This window comes from Macrosteles quadrilineatus, unplaced genomic scaffold, assembly GCF_028750875.1.
Source record: "Macrosteles quadrilineatus isolate MER2022 unplaced genomic scaffold, UCM_ALF_1.0 Scaffold_5__1_contigs__length_97177068, whole genome shotgun sequence".
Lineage (NCBI taxonomy): Eukaryota > Metazoa > Arthropoda > Insecta > Hemiptera > Cicadellidae > Macrosteles > Macrosteles quadrilineatus.
In genome coordinates, this window is record NW_026542598.1 from 45278665 (window position 1) to 45298467 (window position 19803).

Consider the following 19803-nt stretch of genomic DNA (forward strand, 5'->3'; position numbering starts at 1 on the left):
ATGATCCACTATGTTTTGTAGTCTGCGCATAAGACAACATACTACCACAAGTCTTGAGGTTATATGATCAATGTGGATATTCCATCTAAGGTTATTGCTTATTTTTATTCCAAGATAGTTTACGTTATAATTTATTTTTAAGTTTTGATTTTTTAATTTTAAGAGAGGGCTATGGTCAGGTGCCTTTGTGTTGAAAAAACAACACGTTTGCTCAATGCTCGTACTAGGTAGTAGTAGTAGTAGTAGCATAGACTAACCAACTCAAGTATGTTTTATCTATGGTAGTAGGTAGTAGTAGGTTCGTTTTGTTTTGTTGCTCCAGCTTACGAAGGAGAGTACTTCAAGAAGCCAACCCCCAGAACCAGCGGAGAACGACGCGTCACCCGCCGCCCCGCCTGAGAGACCCCTTCTAGAGATGACAACCCCAGCAAGATCTTCAAGCAGCACAGCACCAGCCTGCTACGCTGCGACCGCCCTCCCGGGGGCAAGGACAGGGAGGGGGTAGGTGGTTTAGTGGGTAAACTACGGAGACACCCGTAGGAGTCCCATCCCCCGGCACGTCTTACATCTTACATCTTCGGGCGCTCCAGGAGGTGCGCTCAATGTATCGGGAAGTGCGTAACGCATTCCACCTACCAATAAAAAAAAAAAAAGTTGCTCCAGCTCCAGTGCTCTAGTCCAGTCCGAGTCCAAGTCCAGTCAGGTCGTCGTCGTCGTACTCCACTCCAACTCGTAAGGCTGTCGTCTTGGTTTGGTATTTGTGTTGTCGGTTACTGTCATTGTCAGTTGAGCGTCATTTTATTAATCTTCTTGCATTTAGAATTGTTGTGAATTCTGACTTAGGCCCAAGTAAGTATGAAATTTAAATGAATCGATTAAGGAATTTGTATTTTAAATGTTTTTATAAATTGTATTTGATTATTCTAGGTAAGGTTGTGAATTGTGCTTAGCCAAGCCTGCTAGTTTCAATTAGGCCTAGGCCTACTTAGATTTATCCTAGGCCTATAGTATGGTAGACCTTTTATAATGATTTATTGCAAACTCTCTGAAGCCTTCTTTCTCTAAGGATTAACTTATTAAGTAATTCATTCATTGTTAAAATTGTTTTCCATATTGTAAGTTCAGTTTAAACCCTTTTGTCGCCAAGGATTATAAATGTTTAAGATTTTAGAAATTTTATTTCTGTTAGCCTATTTTGCCATACACAGAGGATACGTGTCCGGTAACCGGACGTGGATTAGGCGTCCGCAGGGTTGGTACGGTCAGGGAAAACCTGGAAAACCTGGAAATGTCAGGGAATTTTGTTGGTCTGGAAAAGTCAGGGAAAAGTCAGGGAATTTTGGAAAAAATCTGGAATTTCTCTTGAAAGACTACATTTTTTACAGATATGCTACATTTTGCATCTAGGTCTCAATACTTGGTCAAAAACATCGAAGTTTGACGAAAACATCGATGTAACAAAAACATCTGGAACCTACCATCGATATAAAAAACATCGAACATCGACAGACATTCTATCATCACCCTCTGATTACTGGCTTAATTGAACGCACCGAGCTCCCAGTGTTTCTACACGACCAAAAGAATATAATCCCGGTCACTTGGTTAAGAAATCCCGTTTAATCCCTTTAGATTTTTGATGTTAAATTCTGAGTGTTGAATTGGACATATTTCGTTTAAATAGTTGTTTTAACTTTGCTATTATATTTTGTTAAGGTAATTTTTTCGATTGGGGTTAGTTTTTCACTAAAATAAAAGCATAGTAAATAAAAACGGACGTCATAGCCAAAACTCCTGTTTTATCCCACATCCCCTTCAAATCCCGCTCATGCTCTAAAAATCCTGTTTTCGGGATCTTATCTTATCTTATCTGACAGGGGCAGGTCTTTAAGAGACCTTTAAGCACTTCATCCGAAATTGAATTATTTGGGGTGCGCAATAATTGCTTTCTTCTTGACCTACAAGTTAAGGCGCCCAATGAATGCCTGTAGCTTCCCAATTAGTTCATCCTCAGGAAGGTATCTACCTCTAGCCATATTTCCAAGAGTTATCGATCTAGCGTCAAAGAGCTCGTTACAATCAAAGAGTAAGTGATCAGCTGTCTCTTCTGACCTATCACAGTACCTACAGATCGGTTCACCATCATATAAGCCCATCCGTTGTAGATGTTTCCTGAATCTTCCATGACCAGTTATCAGTTCAACAATTAATTTAATTCTTCGTCTGTCTAGTCTCAAGAGGTCACAGGCAACCTTTTTAGAAGGCCTAAACAGAGTAAGCTGGCTGACCCTAAGAAGGGGAACATCGACCCAGCGTTTGCGATGCTTTTCCTTGGCCCATGACGCAATCGCAGAACATGCACTGTTTCGTGAGATGCCACAGAAGGGTTGTGGGCCTATCATTGAAGTCGCAGAGGCAGTATTTGCCAATCTGTCTGCAGCTTCATTTCCTTTAATGCCTGAGTGTCCTGGCACCCAGCAAAGCGTAAGGTCATTTCTCCTACCCAACTCAGACACAGAAGCAAAACAATCCCACACGAGCCTGGAGTTGAATTCGTAAGAGTTTAATGCTTTTAAGGTCGCTTGACTATCAGTATAGATATTGATTGTTTTGTCTCTGATATCTTTGTTAAGATGTTCTTGAGCACAAACTAGAATGGCAGTGACCTCCGCTTGAAAGACAGTTGGGTACACCCCCATTGGAAGACAAATGCCAGTGCCTCCATTCATCCAATGCACACCTACTCCAGTGCCCCCATTTTTGATCTTAGAAACATCAGTATAGCATTCTAAATCACCTGTGGGTATGGGTCCTTTTCCGCCAGACCAATCCTTCCTATCTGGTATTAGTACTTTGAAAGGCTTTCCAAAGGAGTATTTTTTGGACATGTGATCTGAAGGCAAGTGCAATTCATCATTATGTACCACCTGAACAATTTTGGAGTGCCCTTTATTGTTTCCTGAGGTTATCCATAAGTATTCGCATCTAAGGCGTTGGGCTGTTTTACTTGCTACCACCTTGATGTAAATGTCGATAGGTAGCATATCAAGCAGACAGTCAAGAGCCGCTCCAGGACAGCTGCTTACTGCCCCAGTTATCATTATAAGAGCAAGCCTCTGAACTCCTGCTAAAGCTTTGACAGCTATAGTAGATTCCATCTTTGGCCACCACACAAGCGAACCATATGTAAGGGCGGGTCGAACAACAGATACATACAGCCAGTGCATAAAAGTTTAGGCTGTAACCCCCATGTGCCACTTACCATCCGCCTGCATGCCATAAGGGACCATTTGCCACGCTCAGTGACTTTTTGAAGATGTGGTCCCCAGTGAAGTGATCTGTCCAAAATTACACAAAGATACTTCACCTGATTCTGCAGCTCTATTACAGTGCCCTGCAGTCTTAGTGGGCCGATCCCATCCAGTTTCCTCCTTCTTGTGAAGGGTACTATTACAACTTTCCTGGGATTTATAGAGAGCCCATCTTCCTGGTACCAACGGTCCACTACCCTTAAAGCTCTATTCATAAGGTCAGTTATGGTTCCGTGGAACTTTCCAACCACAAGGATTGCAACATCATCAGCATAACCTAAGGCGAAAACCCCACTTTTGTTGAGTGTCCTTATAAGGTCGTCTGCTACCAAATTCCAAAGGAGAGGAGAGAGAACCCCCCCCCCCCCTGAGGGCATCCTCGAGTAGTTCTTGCCTCGATCGTGTCATTATGGAGTGAGAGCCTAACCTTCCTACTGTGAAGCAAGGATTCAATCCATCTACATATTATACCGTGAAAACCTCTTCCTCTCACCGCATTAAGAATTGCTGGAGTACCAGTATTATCAAAAGCACCTTGAATATCGAGAAAGGCACCCAGGGCCACTTCACTGCTCTCTAGAGATTTCTCAATCTTGCTTACAAGTTGGTGCAACACAGTCTCGCATGATCTTCCTGAGACATACGCATGCTGATTATTATGAAAAGGATGTGTCCTAAGAGCTGTATCCATCATATATCTTGAGACCAACTTTTCTAGGATCTTAAGGAAGAAAGAAGATAGAGAAATGGGTCTAAATGACTTAGGATCAGTGTAACTATCCCTTCCTGGTTTAGGAATAAATGCGATACGTGAATTACACCACCCTAAGGGAATGTGTCCTAAGGCTAAGCTGGCTCTGAAAAGTTTTCGGGATAAGTTAATAATCCCACGTATGGAAACACTGCTAGTACCGGGATGCGCGGAAGGATAGGCCTACATTCATCGTTTCAATTTCAATACGATACTGAATACAATTCCTCATTGAATTTATAAAAAGAGAAAAGAATTTATTTATAAAAATAAATACATCTGCCTTAAAAAATAAGGTTGCCAATGACACAGAAAAAATTATACAAGATAAAATTGTATAAGACTGATTAATTTTGATGTTTGCCATATAGATGATTTCTCATTATGCTCAATGAACCTCTTAATGTTTCATGAGTAATAATTTTCAAAAAGGATCTGTCCAAATCATATTGTTTCCAAAAGTTCACAAAAAATTTTGATAATGTTCCTCTTGAACCAATAAACAATCCAATCACCTCAACTTTCCAAATTTTAAAATTTTGCTTGAAATATTCAAAGGTAGGATCATATTTTTTTTCCTTTTCTTCATTTACTTCGTTAGGTTGATTTATGTTTATTTCAAATCGAATTGTTGAATCGAGAATTATGCCTTTGTTAGTTTCTCTTTCTATCAATAAAATATTTACTCTTCTGGTGCTTCCTTTAGAAGAAAGACAGTGTACTTCTTCTTGCACTTCCCATGTGTTATACCTTTTTCGGAAGGCATTTGCTATGATACTTCTTATTTTGTGATGCCTAGTGATTCTTAGAAGTTCACCAAACGGACAGAAGCCAAGGGCATGTGCAAGGGTTTCAATCTCACCACAGGCATGCCTGCAGCGGTTATTGCCCTGACTTCTGCTGTGGAGAACACGCACTGGCACCACATTTGCAATCATTTTTATACTGTCTTTCCACTCAGATTCTGACAAGCCTTCTTTATTAATAATACTTTTATTTCCCGGAGTATAGTCTTTGAAAAGTTCAACACCTTTACCCTTTCAATACTGATTCAACCTTTAATAAACTAAAAAAAACTGCACTTGTAGGAGTTTATAAAAAAAATTTTATCCTGTTAGTTGAAACATTTAATAGTTTAGTTTGGTATTACTTTTTGTCTCCGGTACAAGCATGGTAGTTATTTTTCCTATATCACATGTTTCTTCCGATATAAGCCGATGATATCGCAAGCAAAATATCGATATATATATCAGTATCAGAAGCACCGTATCGTCTATCTGCTAGTGTCAAGTCAAGGCCAAGTAGAACATAAAGTGTGAGGTTAAGTTAGTTGGTACTCTTAATTTTCCAGATTCCAGATGTTTAATTCTTTTCTTATTGGTTTTATGAGTAAACTATTTAGGCCTACATTTTTTCTAATAATTCTCGATTCTGACTATTCGATATTTTGACTGATATTATACTTGACTGATATTAGACTGATATTATACTTTTTCCTGGAAAAAGTATAATATCAGTCTGGAAAACCTGGAAAAGTCAGGGAATTTCATTTTCCAAAATCAGTACCAACCCTGTACGCAGTTACTGCCTAGAACCTAACCAATCAAACTTGCTGACAATGACAAAATTGAATGAAGGTTAAATTCTGTTCATAAAATAAAATTATGAAAGCCAAAAATTCTAACAAAAGACGTTTAGTTAAGAAGTAAAACATTCAAAGCAAAATCTGACAAAAACTTAAAGTTACCGATAGGATTCGAACCAGGGACCTCTTGCATATCCAGCCGAGCCCTCTATCCACTAGGCCTACACCACAAACTCCAATGGCTGAATAGCAAGTCGTTGTGGTAATGGCGTTCCAGGCCCCCACAACCCGGTGACGCCACTGCCGGACGCCTAATCCACGTCTGATTACCGGATGTGTATCCATGTGTTTTCCATATTCTATAGGTGAAAAAATAATTTCTTACTAAGCTAAAGAAGCTTAAAAGACTTAAAAGAAGCTTAGAAGATTTTACTGATCCTTAGAGAAAGTGTCCACCAGAGTGGACACTCTCTAAGGATCAGTAAAATGTTGCAGAATTTGTCATCAAAGGCCCAGCTTTCAAAGGATCTTCCTGTGTTGTCCTAACTTATCCAAGCTTTTCACGGAAAATTTTATGTGGTCCCCTATTTAAATCGCAGACAGATGAACCCACGAAATACTCTTGAAAAAACAACCAAGGCGGATTGAAACAATTATAGGCTAACTTGGATTACCTATTGTAAGTTAACTTGTATCTTTCTCTTAGCCACAGACTCAAGGCCCTAACTTAATCTTCTCGGGGCTTTATCATAGCCTACATGGTAGTCAACCATACTAACAATAATAATAAATTGTGCTTTAAATTCTCTCATTTTATTAATTATTATTAGTTGGGGTACGGACTAATATTATGAATAACTAACTTAATATTATGTAGTTAACTCATTTGTTTTGTAGTTAATTTATTTAGCCACTAACTTATTTTTACAATATTAACTTAAGGGTGCTCTCTACCTCAGCTCGGGCTTCAGTAGCTATGTTGCGCCATTGAACAGCACCGCGAGAAGCACTTGCAGACGTTCACGGCAACTGCCTTTGTAAACTACCCATGATACATAATAGTAAAAAACAATGAGTGGGGTTTTACAGAAGAAAGAACAATCTATGCGACCCTGGTTTTAGAATTTTTAAGTAATAGTTCTATAGTTAGTTAAAGCAGTTTAAAATTATTACGGTTTTTTGCCTACATTTAAAGAAGATTTTCTGGCTTTATGGTACAATATTAATTATATGGAAACAGACCCTTGCGTTTACAGAAAACGGCAGGGGTAGCCTAGAGCACACCCTTAAATGCATGAAAATATGTGACGAATCTATACTAACAAATAGAATAGCTGTAATATTAGGCCTACTGATATTAACAAAGTTTTATATTGGTAAGTTAGTGCCATTGCTTAAGATTAAATTAAAAGTAAAGTTAATTCATTCGGTTAGTTTAGTAGGCTATGGAAAATAAAGATAGATGAAATGGATCAAAAATAATGTCAGCATCATATTTTAAAATGCACTAAACAGTCCTTTGTTACGTTTATTTAGATCTAAAATGTATCAAATATTGCCAAAATTAAATCAAATTTTCTTTACAAATGATCACAAGCGATACAAACTGCTCATAATTGCATCTGCTCAGTGAGGAGCTCGGAAATATATTGTACCGATTCGTCGTATAATACAACGAATTAATGTAGCAGACGCAACAAATAGTCAGCTGATTACACAATAGAAAGACTAGATACCCACAATGCTTACCACACAAGTGGAGGGGGTAGGGGCCTAGCCACGGAGACACAGTCGTCGAGAGAGTCTGTCCTTTGCCTTCCTTGTAGCTAGTCGGGAAAAGTTTCGTATCATGCAAATTAAATTCATTTCGCGGTGTTGGTCGAATAAATTTTCATTTTCTTAAAATTGTTTAGCCTATATCCCGAAGGGATATAATTGCAACGCGAGTGGAAAATAGAATCAGTTTTTTGCGAAACAAGTGTTAAAAGTTTGTTTTTACCGACCAACACGAGCCGCCATTTGAAAATTTCACGTTCGTCACACGAAATCAAATCGATCGCGTTTTTTTCGGAAAACCGTCTAGTTACAATTCCCCATCCTCATCCCTGTGTTTATGTCAGTGTTTTTGTGGACGTCCAAAGTTTGTAAGTAATTTGTGTTATTTATTGTTATATATTAGAATTCAGTGAGTCGCACATGTGTAAAATTTTCTTGTTATAGTTTAAGTCATTTCCTGTTATACTAGCACATGTTCTCAGGTTGCAGCTTCCATCAGTATTTTTAATATCCGTTTATTGTAAATCAATCTGCATCGTTTATTATATTGTGACTCTCTAAATATATAGGATAAATTAAATTGTATAGGGTTTTGTACTCATAGTGAATGTAAATTGCAAATTATTATTGAATAGTATAATAATAATAATAATATAATAATATTGAATATTAAATAGTTATTGCATGGTATGAAAGTGTAAGTTAGATTGAAGTGAATGGACAAGAAGAAACCCACTGAAGAAATTATTATAAGTGCATGAACTGCTTCAATGTAAATGGTTTATACTGTATTGGAGCATGAAAATAAAATAAAATAAAATAAAATAAAAAAATTATTCTACTTATACAGATTCGTAACAGTCATTGTTTAATTTTGCTGAAGTATCAAACAGAGGTAATTTAAAAGTGCCACAGTCAGTATTTTATTTGGGGGAAATTTTAAATAATATCAAAAGTGGGAGTAGGTTGCTGGTTCGACTAGATGCGGAAGTGTTATTGGAGGTTGTGACAGTTTGTTAATAGATAAACCGCCAAAGTACCTAATTAGCCATAAAATAACAAGCAATATTCTAATACATACTACTACGATTAAACGCAACATTGTTCGATCAGTTGGACTACGAGACTCGACCTTCATTTTTTAATTCGTTGGCCTACGAACAGGATTTGCTTGGTACTGGTCATCTCAAACGTTAAATTAAATATCACGCCTCTGTTGACACGTTCGTGATCAGTGTGTAATCGCGCCGTAACTTCCCTTTTGATAGGTCCATTTGACATTCTTAAACAAAAGACTTCAAATTGATTGTTGCACTCAAAGTCATTCAGTATCACACAAACAAAATAATTAATTGTCAATATAAATAAATCAATATAAATAATTAAGTGTATCGTCAATAAATATTGTACAATAAATCAAATTGATACTCACTTTTTAGTTCTCAATAACCTTGGTATTTCGTTATTAGCAATATTAGTTATCTAGTGTAATAGTGGTACAGTTCAGTAAATCATAGGCCACTACAAAAGATTCACCTTTTAAGTGCAACACTAAATACTAGTGTGGTAGTGAGCAAACTAAATTCAGTGTAGATTAAGATTGTGTATTAAGCTTCATATTAAAGGTATTTTAATCAGGAAAAACTTCAAACAGTACCAGGGACGTCCCATAAGGACTTCTGGGGATAATATTTATTTTACAGGGCCCACTTAAATATTTTTTAACACCAAGCTTCCACTGCCAAAGCTCTGTCTTATATTATTACTTTCCAAGTTCTTCCAACCTAGGGGCAACCAAGATTTGTAAAGAATTCACTTTGAGAGCATTGCAAGGAGTAAATATATTTAAATCTAAAAAAGTAGAAATCAGAGTTATTATTATTTTTCTTTACAATATTCAGAACTGAAATCCCTAATGGAGTGTTAGGAAGGATCGTGGAAGCTTTACTGTAAATGAAATCATCTTGTCTTTGACCAAGTGACCCGTTTGTATAGGAACGGTAATGAAAAAAAAACTCACCATACAAACATGTAAATATGTACGGTACAGCTAAACTTACTTAAATGCAAAACCAGCAAGAGTTGAGCCTTGTCTAGGAGGTATCCATGTGGTGTGTTTGTAAAGTATAAAGAGTTACCTATTTTGAATAGGTTATTTTGTACATGTATTGAAATTCGATAATTTACTTATAGTTCAAGATAAATATGACTCCTATAACATGTCGCTCTCCCCGTCTTTAAGAACTTTAAAATATGAAATGGTTATAAATATTTTTGTTATAGTTTACCGTACCCTGTAGCCTGCCGGAAGTATGTAAATAGTTGTAAATATCGTTTTTTGTATTAGTAATCGTGTTAAAGTGACGCTGTCAATCCCACATTGTGGGTAAAAGACGAAGAAGGAGGTATTAAGGTATTAAGGTAAGGTACCCTAAAAGGCCTATATTTGTTATCTGTGTGCAGAGGAGGCCTACTGAAGTTGTAACCTTAACCATTCTTTGTTTAGGTATTAATGTCAAAGGTCACAGACGTTTTGGATTTTAAAGAACTTGAAAAGGAGTTGAAGGAAAGTATAAAAGAGGATGAAAAATATTGGAGGGAAAACGACGCCAAACTGCGAGCTGTGAATCAAAAAGTTGCTTCCTACGAAGAGTTTAGGTAAGATGAAATTTTCAGACTCATTAGAGATTGCACTGAGTTAAGCTGTTATTCAAATTAAGTGCCTTTTTAGCAAACAGTAGGCTTAGCTTATTTTTTAAATTCCCATGGTATAATGGTTTTAGTTTGCTTAAATGGATATATGTATTTTGATTAAATGTATTGTATTATCTATCTATATATTAATAGGCAAGCATGTTTCTTTAAAACCTTTTCTCTCAGCTCCTGTGCATTGCAGGGAAAATCTACGCATACTGTTAGAAAGATATTTTCCTGTAGAAGTGCAGAATCCCTTTAAAAATTAAAATAGGCTCAAATATAAGCACAAAAAATTTATTTGAAATTTAAAAAAAATTTACATGGGCTTTATGGGTTGCCATGCTGGTGACGAAATAACAACGAAATATAAACAGAAAATCAAAACAAATGGAAGAAATTACAATCACATGTTTTATTTACAGTGTGTGGTGCAAATAGAGAAGTCTGTACCTTTACATTCCATCCCCATGTTAAAGTTGTCACCAGTTTTTTTTTTTTTTTTTTTTTTTTAATTCGTCGCTGATCTAAATGACTAATTTCTGTCGAATACATGATGTTTTTTACCAAGTCAAACTTATGGAATGGCTTATTTTGAGCAATAGCAACTGTTATGATCCATCTACTTTGTCAACATTGAGTATCCAATAGTCAATATGTGTACATTACATGTTTGTTTTTGGTCGAGTTTTCGACCACTGGACGATCACTAGTATAATTATAACTGCTGAAATGTATCTTAAATTGAAGAATTCAAAAATAAATCGAATGATGTTTTTTGTTCAAGTAATACAGAAGATAAATATATGCCGATGCTTGATGTGAAATCTGTGCGTGCATACCTTCAGTTTGACACCTCAATCATAATAATCGGTTGGGTAGAAGAGCCAAATGAACTGGAAAAAGGAAAACCAAATTTAACTCTGTCCCTTAAGCAATATACATAGGGAGAAAATTTAATTTACATTTAAGCCGAGTGGGACTGAAGATAAATAGGTCTTTGGTATCCTCCGGAGGCCACCCTAAAACAGCGCGCTGCGGCGGTTATGTTAGGTTGGGTTATCATAAATGGATTTTCCTCATTTCGTTATGAATCTAACAAAACCAGATGGGTCATACTTTCACACGCCAATCCCCTCCAAGTAGGCCAAGGTCAGGTTGTTGACCGGAGTGTGCGCATCACCTGTCACCGCTTGTATCTTGGGTATTTGGCGGGAGAAAGTATGACTCATCTGGTATCGTTAGATTCATAACGAAACGAGGAGAGTCCATTTATGATAACCCAACCTAACATAACCGCAGCAAGGCGCTGCATACCTACTTAGTAGGTATAGGTAGGAGTATAGCGGCGGCGACTTATTCAACTCAATCCTCGCCATCATTGCTGCCTTCTGGGAAGCTGAACTCACAGGCCGCTAATTGTAATCATGTCAAATTTGGACAGTAAGTCAATTTAAGTATGTTCTTTCCAATAAGGTAGTTATTTTGGTCTCCAGTAAAAAAAAATCCCTCTAAAATAAGTGGCCTCTGGATAATACCAAAGTACCGATAAATATATGTCGTTTTTTGATGTGAAATCTGCTTGCATACCTTCAATTTGAGACCTTTATCATGAAAAGCGGTCGGATAGAAGAGCCTTAAACGAATTCGGAAAAGAAAGACCAAATAAATATTTAAAAGATTTATTTTAAATAGGAAATAAATCAGACATGTTAAAGGAAATAGTTCATTACAAATCCAATCAGGCAAATAGACATTTGCACCTGCAGGTTTTGCTGATCTGAAAACATTTTAATGTTGTTCTTATTGTCCAATAATATTTTTACTGATTGTTTTAGAGATATTGTGAAAGCTGCACACCTGAAACCGTTAGATAAATCAGATCGTCTCGGGCCAGACAGTAACTCCAAGGGCTGTATTTGGAATACCTTTGTAGAGAAAAAAACTGATTTATCACCTCTTCAAAACATGGAGGTTAGTTTGTTCAACCGACAGTTGTACCACTTTTACCAGTTGTATCATTTTTTAGTAGCCTATTTTAATTGAATTAATGAATTAAAAAACCTTTTTAGGTATTTAGAACAAATTAGTCTCATCTTACACCTTGTAACTAGTTCAACTAATTCAAACAAATCCTTTAGTTTGACAGCAGCTTGGAGCTGATTACTGCAACTATTATAATAAGTAGGCTGTGATACAGATTACGACTAACCAGCGATTAACATTTCCAACTAATCAAACTAAATTCCATTTTTAGCCCTTGAACTGCTTAGTAAAGACTAAATTAAAACATACCTCGTCTTGCAATTCAAATAGTGTTTTTCTTTTATCCACTACATGTTTCACCATGTTGGCATTTTCATGTTATAAACAGAGTATGACTGACAAACTGGTTTCAAAATTCAATAATAAAACACAAAACCAAAAACTGAATGTTACCGGAAAATCTGAAAAGAAATTCATTTGCATTGAATATAGCCAAACAGCCTACAATGGACTCCACAAAATGCTGAAAAAACTCTGACTCCATCTGACCTTCAAAACAACAAATAAAACCAAACAGGCACTATCCCATAATACAAGTGAGAAGAATGAATTAGATAAATCGGGGGTATATAAACTAAATTGTATGGAATGCCCTAATTTTTATAATGGACAGACTGGCAGAACTTTTACTCAGCGCTTCAAAGAACACTACCCCGACCCCAAAACTAATTTAAAAAACCAACGTTTGCCCAACACATAATAGATACTAATCATTTTGTAGACAAAATAGAAAACAGCTTACAAATTTTACACATTTGCAACAAAGGGAATAAGCTAGATTCTCTGGAACAGTTTGAAATATACAATAGCTACAATAACAAAGAAACAAAACAAAACATTTTAAATGAAAAATTAAATTTCAATTTCCATGCAATATTCAATACAATAGTCTCACAGAGCTCTGGACACAAGCAAGTCAACCTTTGTACCCCTGATAACAGAGAAGCCGAGACTTCTTAGTTTTCCTGCCAGTTCTGTCTCTGTCAGTGCCGTGATCGGGTTGCAATAAGTGTTGTAGGCCAGAGGCCTACATGAAATGAAATGAAATATTCCTTTATTGTCACAATTCATTTCAAGTTTTCAGCAATGCTGATGAAACAGGTGACATTATCCATTGTTAAAACTAGATGAAAATGTTTTGTTCGTGCGTGTTAAATGTATATACAGGTTTATGTTTGAATGTAAATTTCGACAACTTCACAAGTCCAATTCGGATAGTATAATGTTTCAATGTTTCTGTGTACCACTTGAAAATGCCAACATGGCGAAACATGTAGTGTATTAAAAAAAAAAACACACTATTTGAACTGCAAGACGAGGTATGTTTTAATTTAGTCTAATCAAACTAATTATAACCTGGTAATAAATTGGACAGAATAATTAGATTAGGTGTTGACATATTGAAAACTTAATTGTTAATTTTTTACTTTTAACTTAGTTCCAGTTTGGGTTTATCGTTTATCTGTCCTCATCACACAGGTGTATGTTTTTTAAGAGCCACCTCCTTCCTTCTCATCAAGCGTTGATACTGATAGCACAAGTGTGTCAATTGGATGATTAGCCCATTGCTGTATGAATGGTCCTTTGATAGCGTTTCTTGGGGTATTTGTCACTTGTCCTAGCTTAGAATCAGCTGGAAAAAAATGTCAATAAATAATAAATACTAACGTAAAAAATAATTTTAATATTCAAATATTTTTTCTTCTAATTGTGATACACCGTTCTTGTATTTTGAATGGATATATCCCGAGTAATTTGTCAATGTACCTAAATATTTACGCTAAATTGGTGTTGTTTCTTGATTGATGAATAGTTTAACACAATGTCTATAACCTAAAACACTTTAAAATGCATAGCCACCTGTTTGACATGAAAGTAAAATCAATTCCAATGTCCAATGTTTCACAGATTGAAAACGTTTTGAATGAAATCAAGAACGATGATGAGTCGCTGACTGGATATCGATATGTGAGAAAGTTCAGCGTTCTTCGCACAAATGAGGAGCGATACAAACTGCTCATGAAAACCGGAAGTGAGGAGCTTGGGAATATATTCAAAACTGAAATCCCCACTGGAGTGTTAGGAAGGATCGTGGAAGCTTTGATGTGCTTCTCTCCGACTGTGAATGAAATCATCTTCGTCACTCAAGTCCTGGAAATACTAACCAAAACCAAGAGGTGAATACACACATTTATTAAATAAGTTAGTGAAAGTATGGAAAAGAAAACATGCGAGCTGGAGTAGTGGTTAGAGCGTGGGACTTCAGTCCCTGGGGTCCCAGGTTCGATCCCTGCCAAGTGACCAATAGATTTTATCTAAGTGATAATGCCGCAACCCCTAGGTCTAGCCTGAAGTATGTGAAAAAACAATCCCTGGCTCGTGCCTAGCGTCCTAGGGGAAATTTTTTTTAACCCAAGTCTGGGATTGTACTTTTTTATTATTTAAGGTAAAAAAAATAAAATAAGCAAAAAAATTGTTGTCTAAATTAGATGACCTATATTTTGCCCCTTCATGGGGCTTCTTCAGCAGAAAGAAGTAGAATGGCAGTTGATAAACTGGTGAACATCAAGCAAGTTATTGTGTTACGAACTTTCTTGTTCTTTCAACTACCTGGTGTGACTTTTCTTAGGAAAGTTAGTTGTGTACCAATTCCTTTATCCTTAAAGTGTATTCCTAATAGGGATGGACGGGATTGAATTTTTAGTTCGGGACGGGACGGGACGGTATTTTTATTTCCTTCCCAATTTTCGGGACGGGACGGGATTTTTTTCTGTGCATAAAAAGAAAGTACTGTATTGCAGTTACCAAAAAAGACATACAAAATCAATTTTTACCATTTGTGGCACTGATCTATAAAAACCAAAAAATGGGTAACAATTTACAGGTACTTATAGAAACTTGTGACTCGCGGGTCACGGGGTGATCGTCTGTATGACTCATGGTCACGGCGCGATCGTCGTCATGACTCGCAGTCACGGCGCGATCGTCGGTATGACTCCGCGGTCACGAGGTTATCGTCGGTATGACTCCACGGTCACGGTGCGATCGTCGTCATGACTCGCGGTCACGGGCGCGATCGTCGGTATGACTCGCGGTCACGGCGCGATCGTCAGCATGACTCGCGGTCACGGCTCGATCGTCAGCATGACTCCGCCATCACGGCATGATTGTCAGTATGACTCCGCCATCACGGCATGATCGTCAGTATGACTCCGCGGTAACGGCGCGATCGTCGGTAGGACTCCGCGGTCACGGCGTGATCGTCGGTATGACTCGCGGTCACGGCATGATCGTCGGTATGACTCGTGGTCACAGCCTGTTCGTCGGTAGGACTTTGCGGTCACGGCGCGATCGTCGTTATGACTCCGCGGTCACGGCGTGACTGTCGGTATGACTCCGCGGTCACAGCCCGATCGTCGTTATGACTCGCGGTCACGGTGCGATCGTCGATCCAATAATCGCGGCCACGGCGCGATCGTCGTTATGACTCCGCGGTCACGGCGTAATCGTCGAAATGACTTCGTCTCCTGCGTTCGCGGACCTATCGCTAGCAATAACGGCGTTATCGGCACTCGCGAAGCGGAAAAATCGCCGACGATCGGACCAAATCTCGTCCTGAAAAATTCCCGAGTCAAATGTAATCCCGTCCCGATAATCGGGAATGTTTTTTTCCTGAAAAATTCCCAAAATTTCGGGACCCGTCCATCCCTAATTCCTAAGGAAAGTGCATTTTCCTACAATAACCTAACCTGTTTGTATAAATTGCAATATTTGTATGTCCGTAGGTCTGACAACTTTTGTGATAATTCTCGGATTTTTTTCTAACATAGTTGGTTTAAAGACAAGTAGTTATACCATTCTGCTAACAAGTCTAGTTAGATTACAGATTTATTCTTGAATTCCAGATTCAACATAACACTAGACTTTTTAACCCGAGAAGAAAAGGATTTCTGCAGCAAAATGATGAAGAAGTTGGAAGAAAGTCTAAAAGACAAACAGCAAGATTTGGCAGAGCAAGGAGTAACAGAATGGACAATAACTACGCTTAGGTCCAAGTACAAGGTGTAACTTGGCTATGTAACATTCTTAATGTAACATTCCTGTTGTTGTTAATGTAATCTTATGTTTTTACTGTAAATAATTGCTTAACAGTTTTATTTTCACTTGTTAGCACAATAATACGTTTTACTATTAATTGTAGTGCCATTGTGTTTATTCTGTGATTTTTTTGTGTACCTCTACATATTTTACTGTTTTTAATCCTCGCTTTTATGTTTTCTCAAATTTTAGTCAATGTATATTTTATAATTATGCTCGTTTGCTTATTTTGTATGTCTAAGAGTTCAGCTCAATACAGAAAATGTGGATCGCTGTGATTTTAACTTTAATTTAACTTTTTTCAGTTGACTTGTAGATTTAGCTCAGAGAGGAAGCTATGTTTTTCATTCAAGTACAATTATCCATTAAGTACTCGATCCGTGGAACTGAATTATTTGATTGGAGTATATACATTTTTTATTTTATCGCCTCCACGTTACTAGTGAATACATACATTAAAACCCTACTAATAGGGATATTCAATAATCTGACATTGGTCGAAGGAAATTTGTTAAAACTGAACAAGCCATCCGGGTGCTTTCAGCTGTGAGAACGAGAACTGAGGTGAACTTGCTCGAAAACTCCTTGATACCTATTAACACTTTTTACCTTTGACTATTTCAATGGTACTTCGATTATCTTTGCAATTTCGGCATTTTAAGCTGGACTCAGTGTAATTTGACAGTTTCCGTCATCCCCAGCGCTGTGTTATAACCAAGCGTGCTCTTGATTAGCAAGGGTCTACTGTGAGTACGGCAAATAACTGTTTGGTAAAAATTTAAGGAAACTTTCAGTTTGAGATAATCCAACATCATTGTTCCCCTACCAACATATTATTTCTAAAAAACTGTCAATATTTATATTTAAGAGTCCTTGGAGGCTAGCGGCCATCTTGGATGATTTCAAACAGCTGCCGAAGAGTTATTTATCATCCAATAATATTCTTTCAAACACTAAAGTGGTTATAATTTAAATATCTAGGACACTGTGTGATTATAAATGTTCGATGTAGTTTTAAAAGGTTTTCTATGGAAAGTAACGGCCTTCTCGGATTTGCCCGCTATCAAAGTTAATTTTGTCAATTTTAAACAGCCACTCAAGAGTTATTTACCATATCAAAACATTTTTTTCGAATACCAAAGTGATTGCAATTAAAATATCTAGTGCACTCGCACGGTTGGATAGAAATTTTCTTTGTAGTTTTTTAATTGTTTTGTGAGTTAGAGCGCCTAGGCTCCAAGGACTCTATAGAGTATTGGTAACTAAATAGGCGTTCAAATACCTAGGAAATTTAATAAATGTAGTAGGTTTTATTTTTTAACAATTTTAGTGGTAAATGACAATCTACATGTTGATTAAAGACTCTGCTGATCGTGTAGTTAATAAATGTTAGTAAAATTGTATTGTATACATATCAGAATAATTGAAATACCATTAAAATCAGAAAAGATTGTATTTACTTGTTTGAATGATTTTTTTGCTCATTCAATTGGGCAACTGAACAAATCCAGGTTATAAAAATCATTCCACTAGGAATTAGTTGTGAACAAAAAAGGTTTATGAGATAAAAAAATCCTTGTATATATGTTTCTAATAGGCCTATTTTATATTTAAAAATAATTTTGCCAGTAAACATGTATTTTTATCAGAACAATAAGATGAATTTACCTTAGTTAAATATTAAAAGACTGATGTATTGATTCGTAAGTATAAATATCGTAAATTGTAATTTGTAAGTGTGTTGTAAATTGTAAATTAAAGAGTTCTGACCCAATTAATACATTTACTGTGGTTTTAACTTACAATGATTGAAAGTTATTTTGCATTTAGGGAATAAGCTATTACTGTAGGTCTCATGGTAAGACCTGGGCCCGGACCCATTAACTTTTTTGTTTTGATGTTCCCAGAGGCCAAAACCACAATCCGTTCAAATTCATATTTATGTATTGTTAGCACAATGACTCGAGTAAAAATTTAAAATGATCCGATTTTGATGAAATCAACTAAAAGCGTATGTGCCTATTTAATTTTATATAAACCTTACAATTTTAAGGAAATATTTTGATAAAAATCCTATCAGGGAAATTCACTTACTCTGCAGGTTTTCTGCATCGGCAATATTATTGTAGTTTTTTATCAATTGTAAAGTTTTTTTTGTTATATATTTAACACAAAACGAATTTGTTTATATTTCTTCCTGATTATCACATCTATTATTATTAGGAGCGTTTGCTTGCATACACTATTTGATGTTTAAAAATTTAAAACTAAATCAAGTATGTATTACCACAGTAAATGTGTAAAAAGCTTCTGCTTTTTTAAAGATTAAAATATCTTTCCTCGAGAAGAAATACTAATTGCTCAGTTAATGCATACTTTAAGTTGAATGTTAGGTATGAGACATAAAATATTCTCTTAACGTTAACGTATTTAACATTCCTAATTTTCTGTTATTTTTTATGATAGAAATGTTTCATTAATATAATATAGTTGTTGTTTGATTGTAATAAACACTTTAAAAGTCTTTTTTCTAATTTATTTCTCCATATTGTTAACATGAAATTTAATTTAGATAATTGGGATAAGCGATAAGCTAGCCCTGACGACTACGTGACATGTAAGTATTGGAATTCCCGTTCTGACTTAACCGACAAAACTATATCAAATAGGGAGGAAAATGACTCATGGTACAGTAAAACCTTCTTTAAAAAAAGGACAAGAAAGTTTAGCAAATAATTACGCACTAATTCAAGACCTAATTTATTTTGAGTAATTTTTACCTCCACCATTATTACTTGTTTATATAATCTGAAATGGAAATCATAATATTTTTAGGGGTACCTATGTGCATTACTTAACCACTTTACCCTTTTATAATCCATTTTTTGTTGGTTTTACATGCGATTTGTCCAGAAAAATTCCAAAAGTTACTTAAAATACTACTTACTTTTGGCAACATTTACTGATTGCATATTATAATTAGATATATAAGTATTATTATTATAATAGGTTTATTTAACAACAACGTAATCCGGCTAGCAACTTGATCCCATGGTAGCCAAATACGAGGGGTTCTACTGTAATCAGTTCTTTTTAACAGCATGCCATGTGCGTAAAACTACAGCTATCAGAATTTTTCTTTTGTTTAAAATTTGTTAACCAGCATGATTTATTCATAAGATACAAATACATGTATAAATCAGTTTATAATGTACACAATTTTTTACTTAAAAATTTACTGTTCTTTAAAATCTGCATTTCTACAAGATTATGTACGTAGGCTAAAAGGCCAAACCTCGTCTAAATTATTACAAGTATATTTTTTTCAATACATTATTTCATTGAGGCCATGTGTTTCTAAACTTCAAATTTTTAGTTTATGAATTTTAAAATTAGTTTAAAACTTTACAAATTGACCAAGAATAATTGATTCAATATTTCAAACACATGCCATAAATCAAATGGATTTTCACTGGTTAAAATTGTACTGGCATTTTGGTTTGGACAAGAAATGGGAATGAAACACCTGGTTTAAGTTAAGA

General features: G+C 36.0%; 1 protein-coding gene across 1 annotated transcript; it reads left to right on the forward strand.

Moving 5' to 3' along the window:
- The first annotated feature begins 748 nt into the window (after positions 1 to 748).
- LOC128994591 (coiled-coil domain-containing protein 103-like) lies at positions 749 to 18785 on the forward strand. The gene is made up of 5 exons (XM_054419249.1): positions 749 to 849; positions 9930 to 10081; positions 11956 to 12091; positions 14072 to 14340; positions 16069 to 18785. Exons 2-5 carry the CDS (start codon positions 9936 to 9938, stop codon positions 16229 to 16231), a joined length of 714 nt encoding a protein of 237 aa, XP_054275224.1. The 5' UTR covers positions 749 to 849; positions 9930 to 9935; the 3' UTR covers positions 16232 to 18785.
- Positions 18786 to 19803: the final 1018 nt, after the last annotated feature.

Bases quoted from the DNA above. Each gene is read 5' to 3' on its own strand.
- LOC128994591 (XM_054419249.1), top strand. From the start codon at position 9,936: ATGTCAAAGGTCACAGACGTTTTGGATTTTAAAGAACTTGAAAAGGAG. The intron at 10,082-11,955 runs GTAAGATGAAAT...TGATTGTTTTAG, and splicing joins GCTTCCTACGAAGAGTTTAG to AGATATTGTGAAAGCTGCAC. The intron at 12,092-14,071 runs GTTAGTTTGTTC...AATGTTTCACAG, and splicing joins CACCTCTTCAAAACATGGAG to ATTGAAAACGTTTTGAATGA.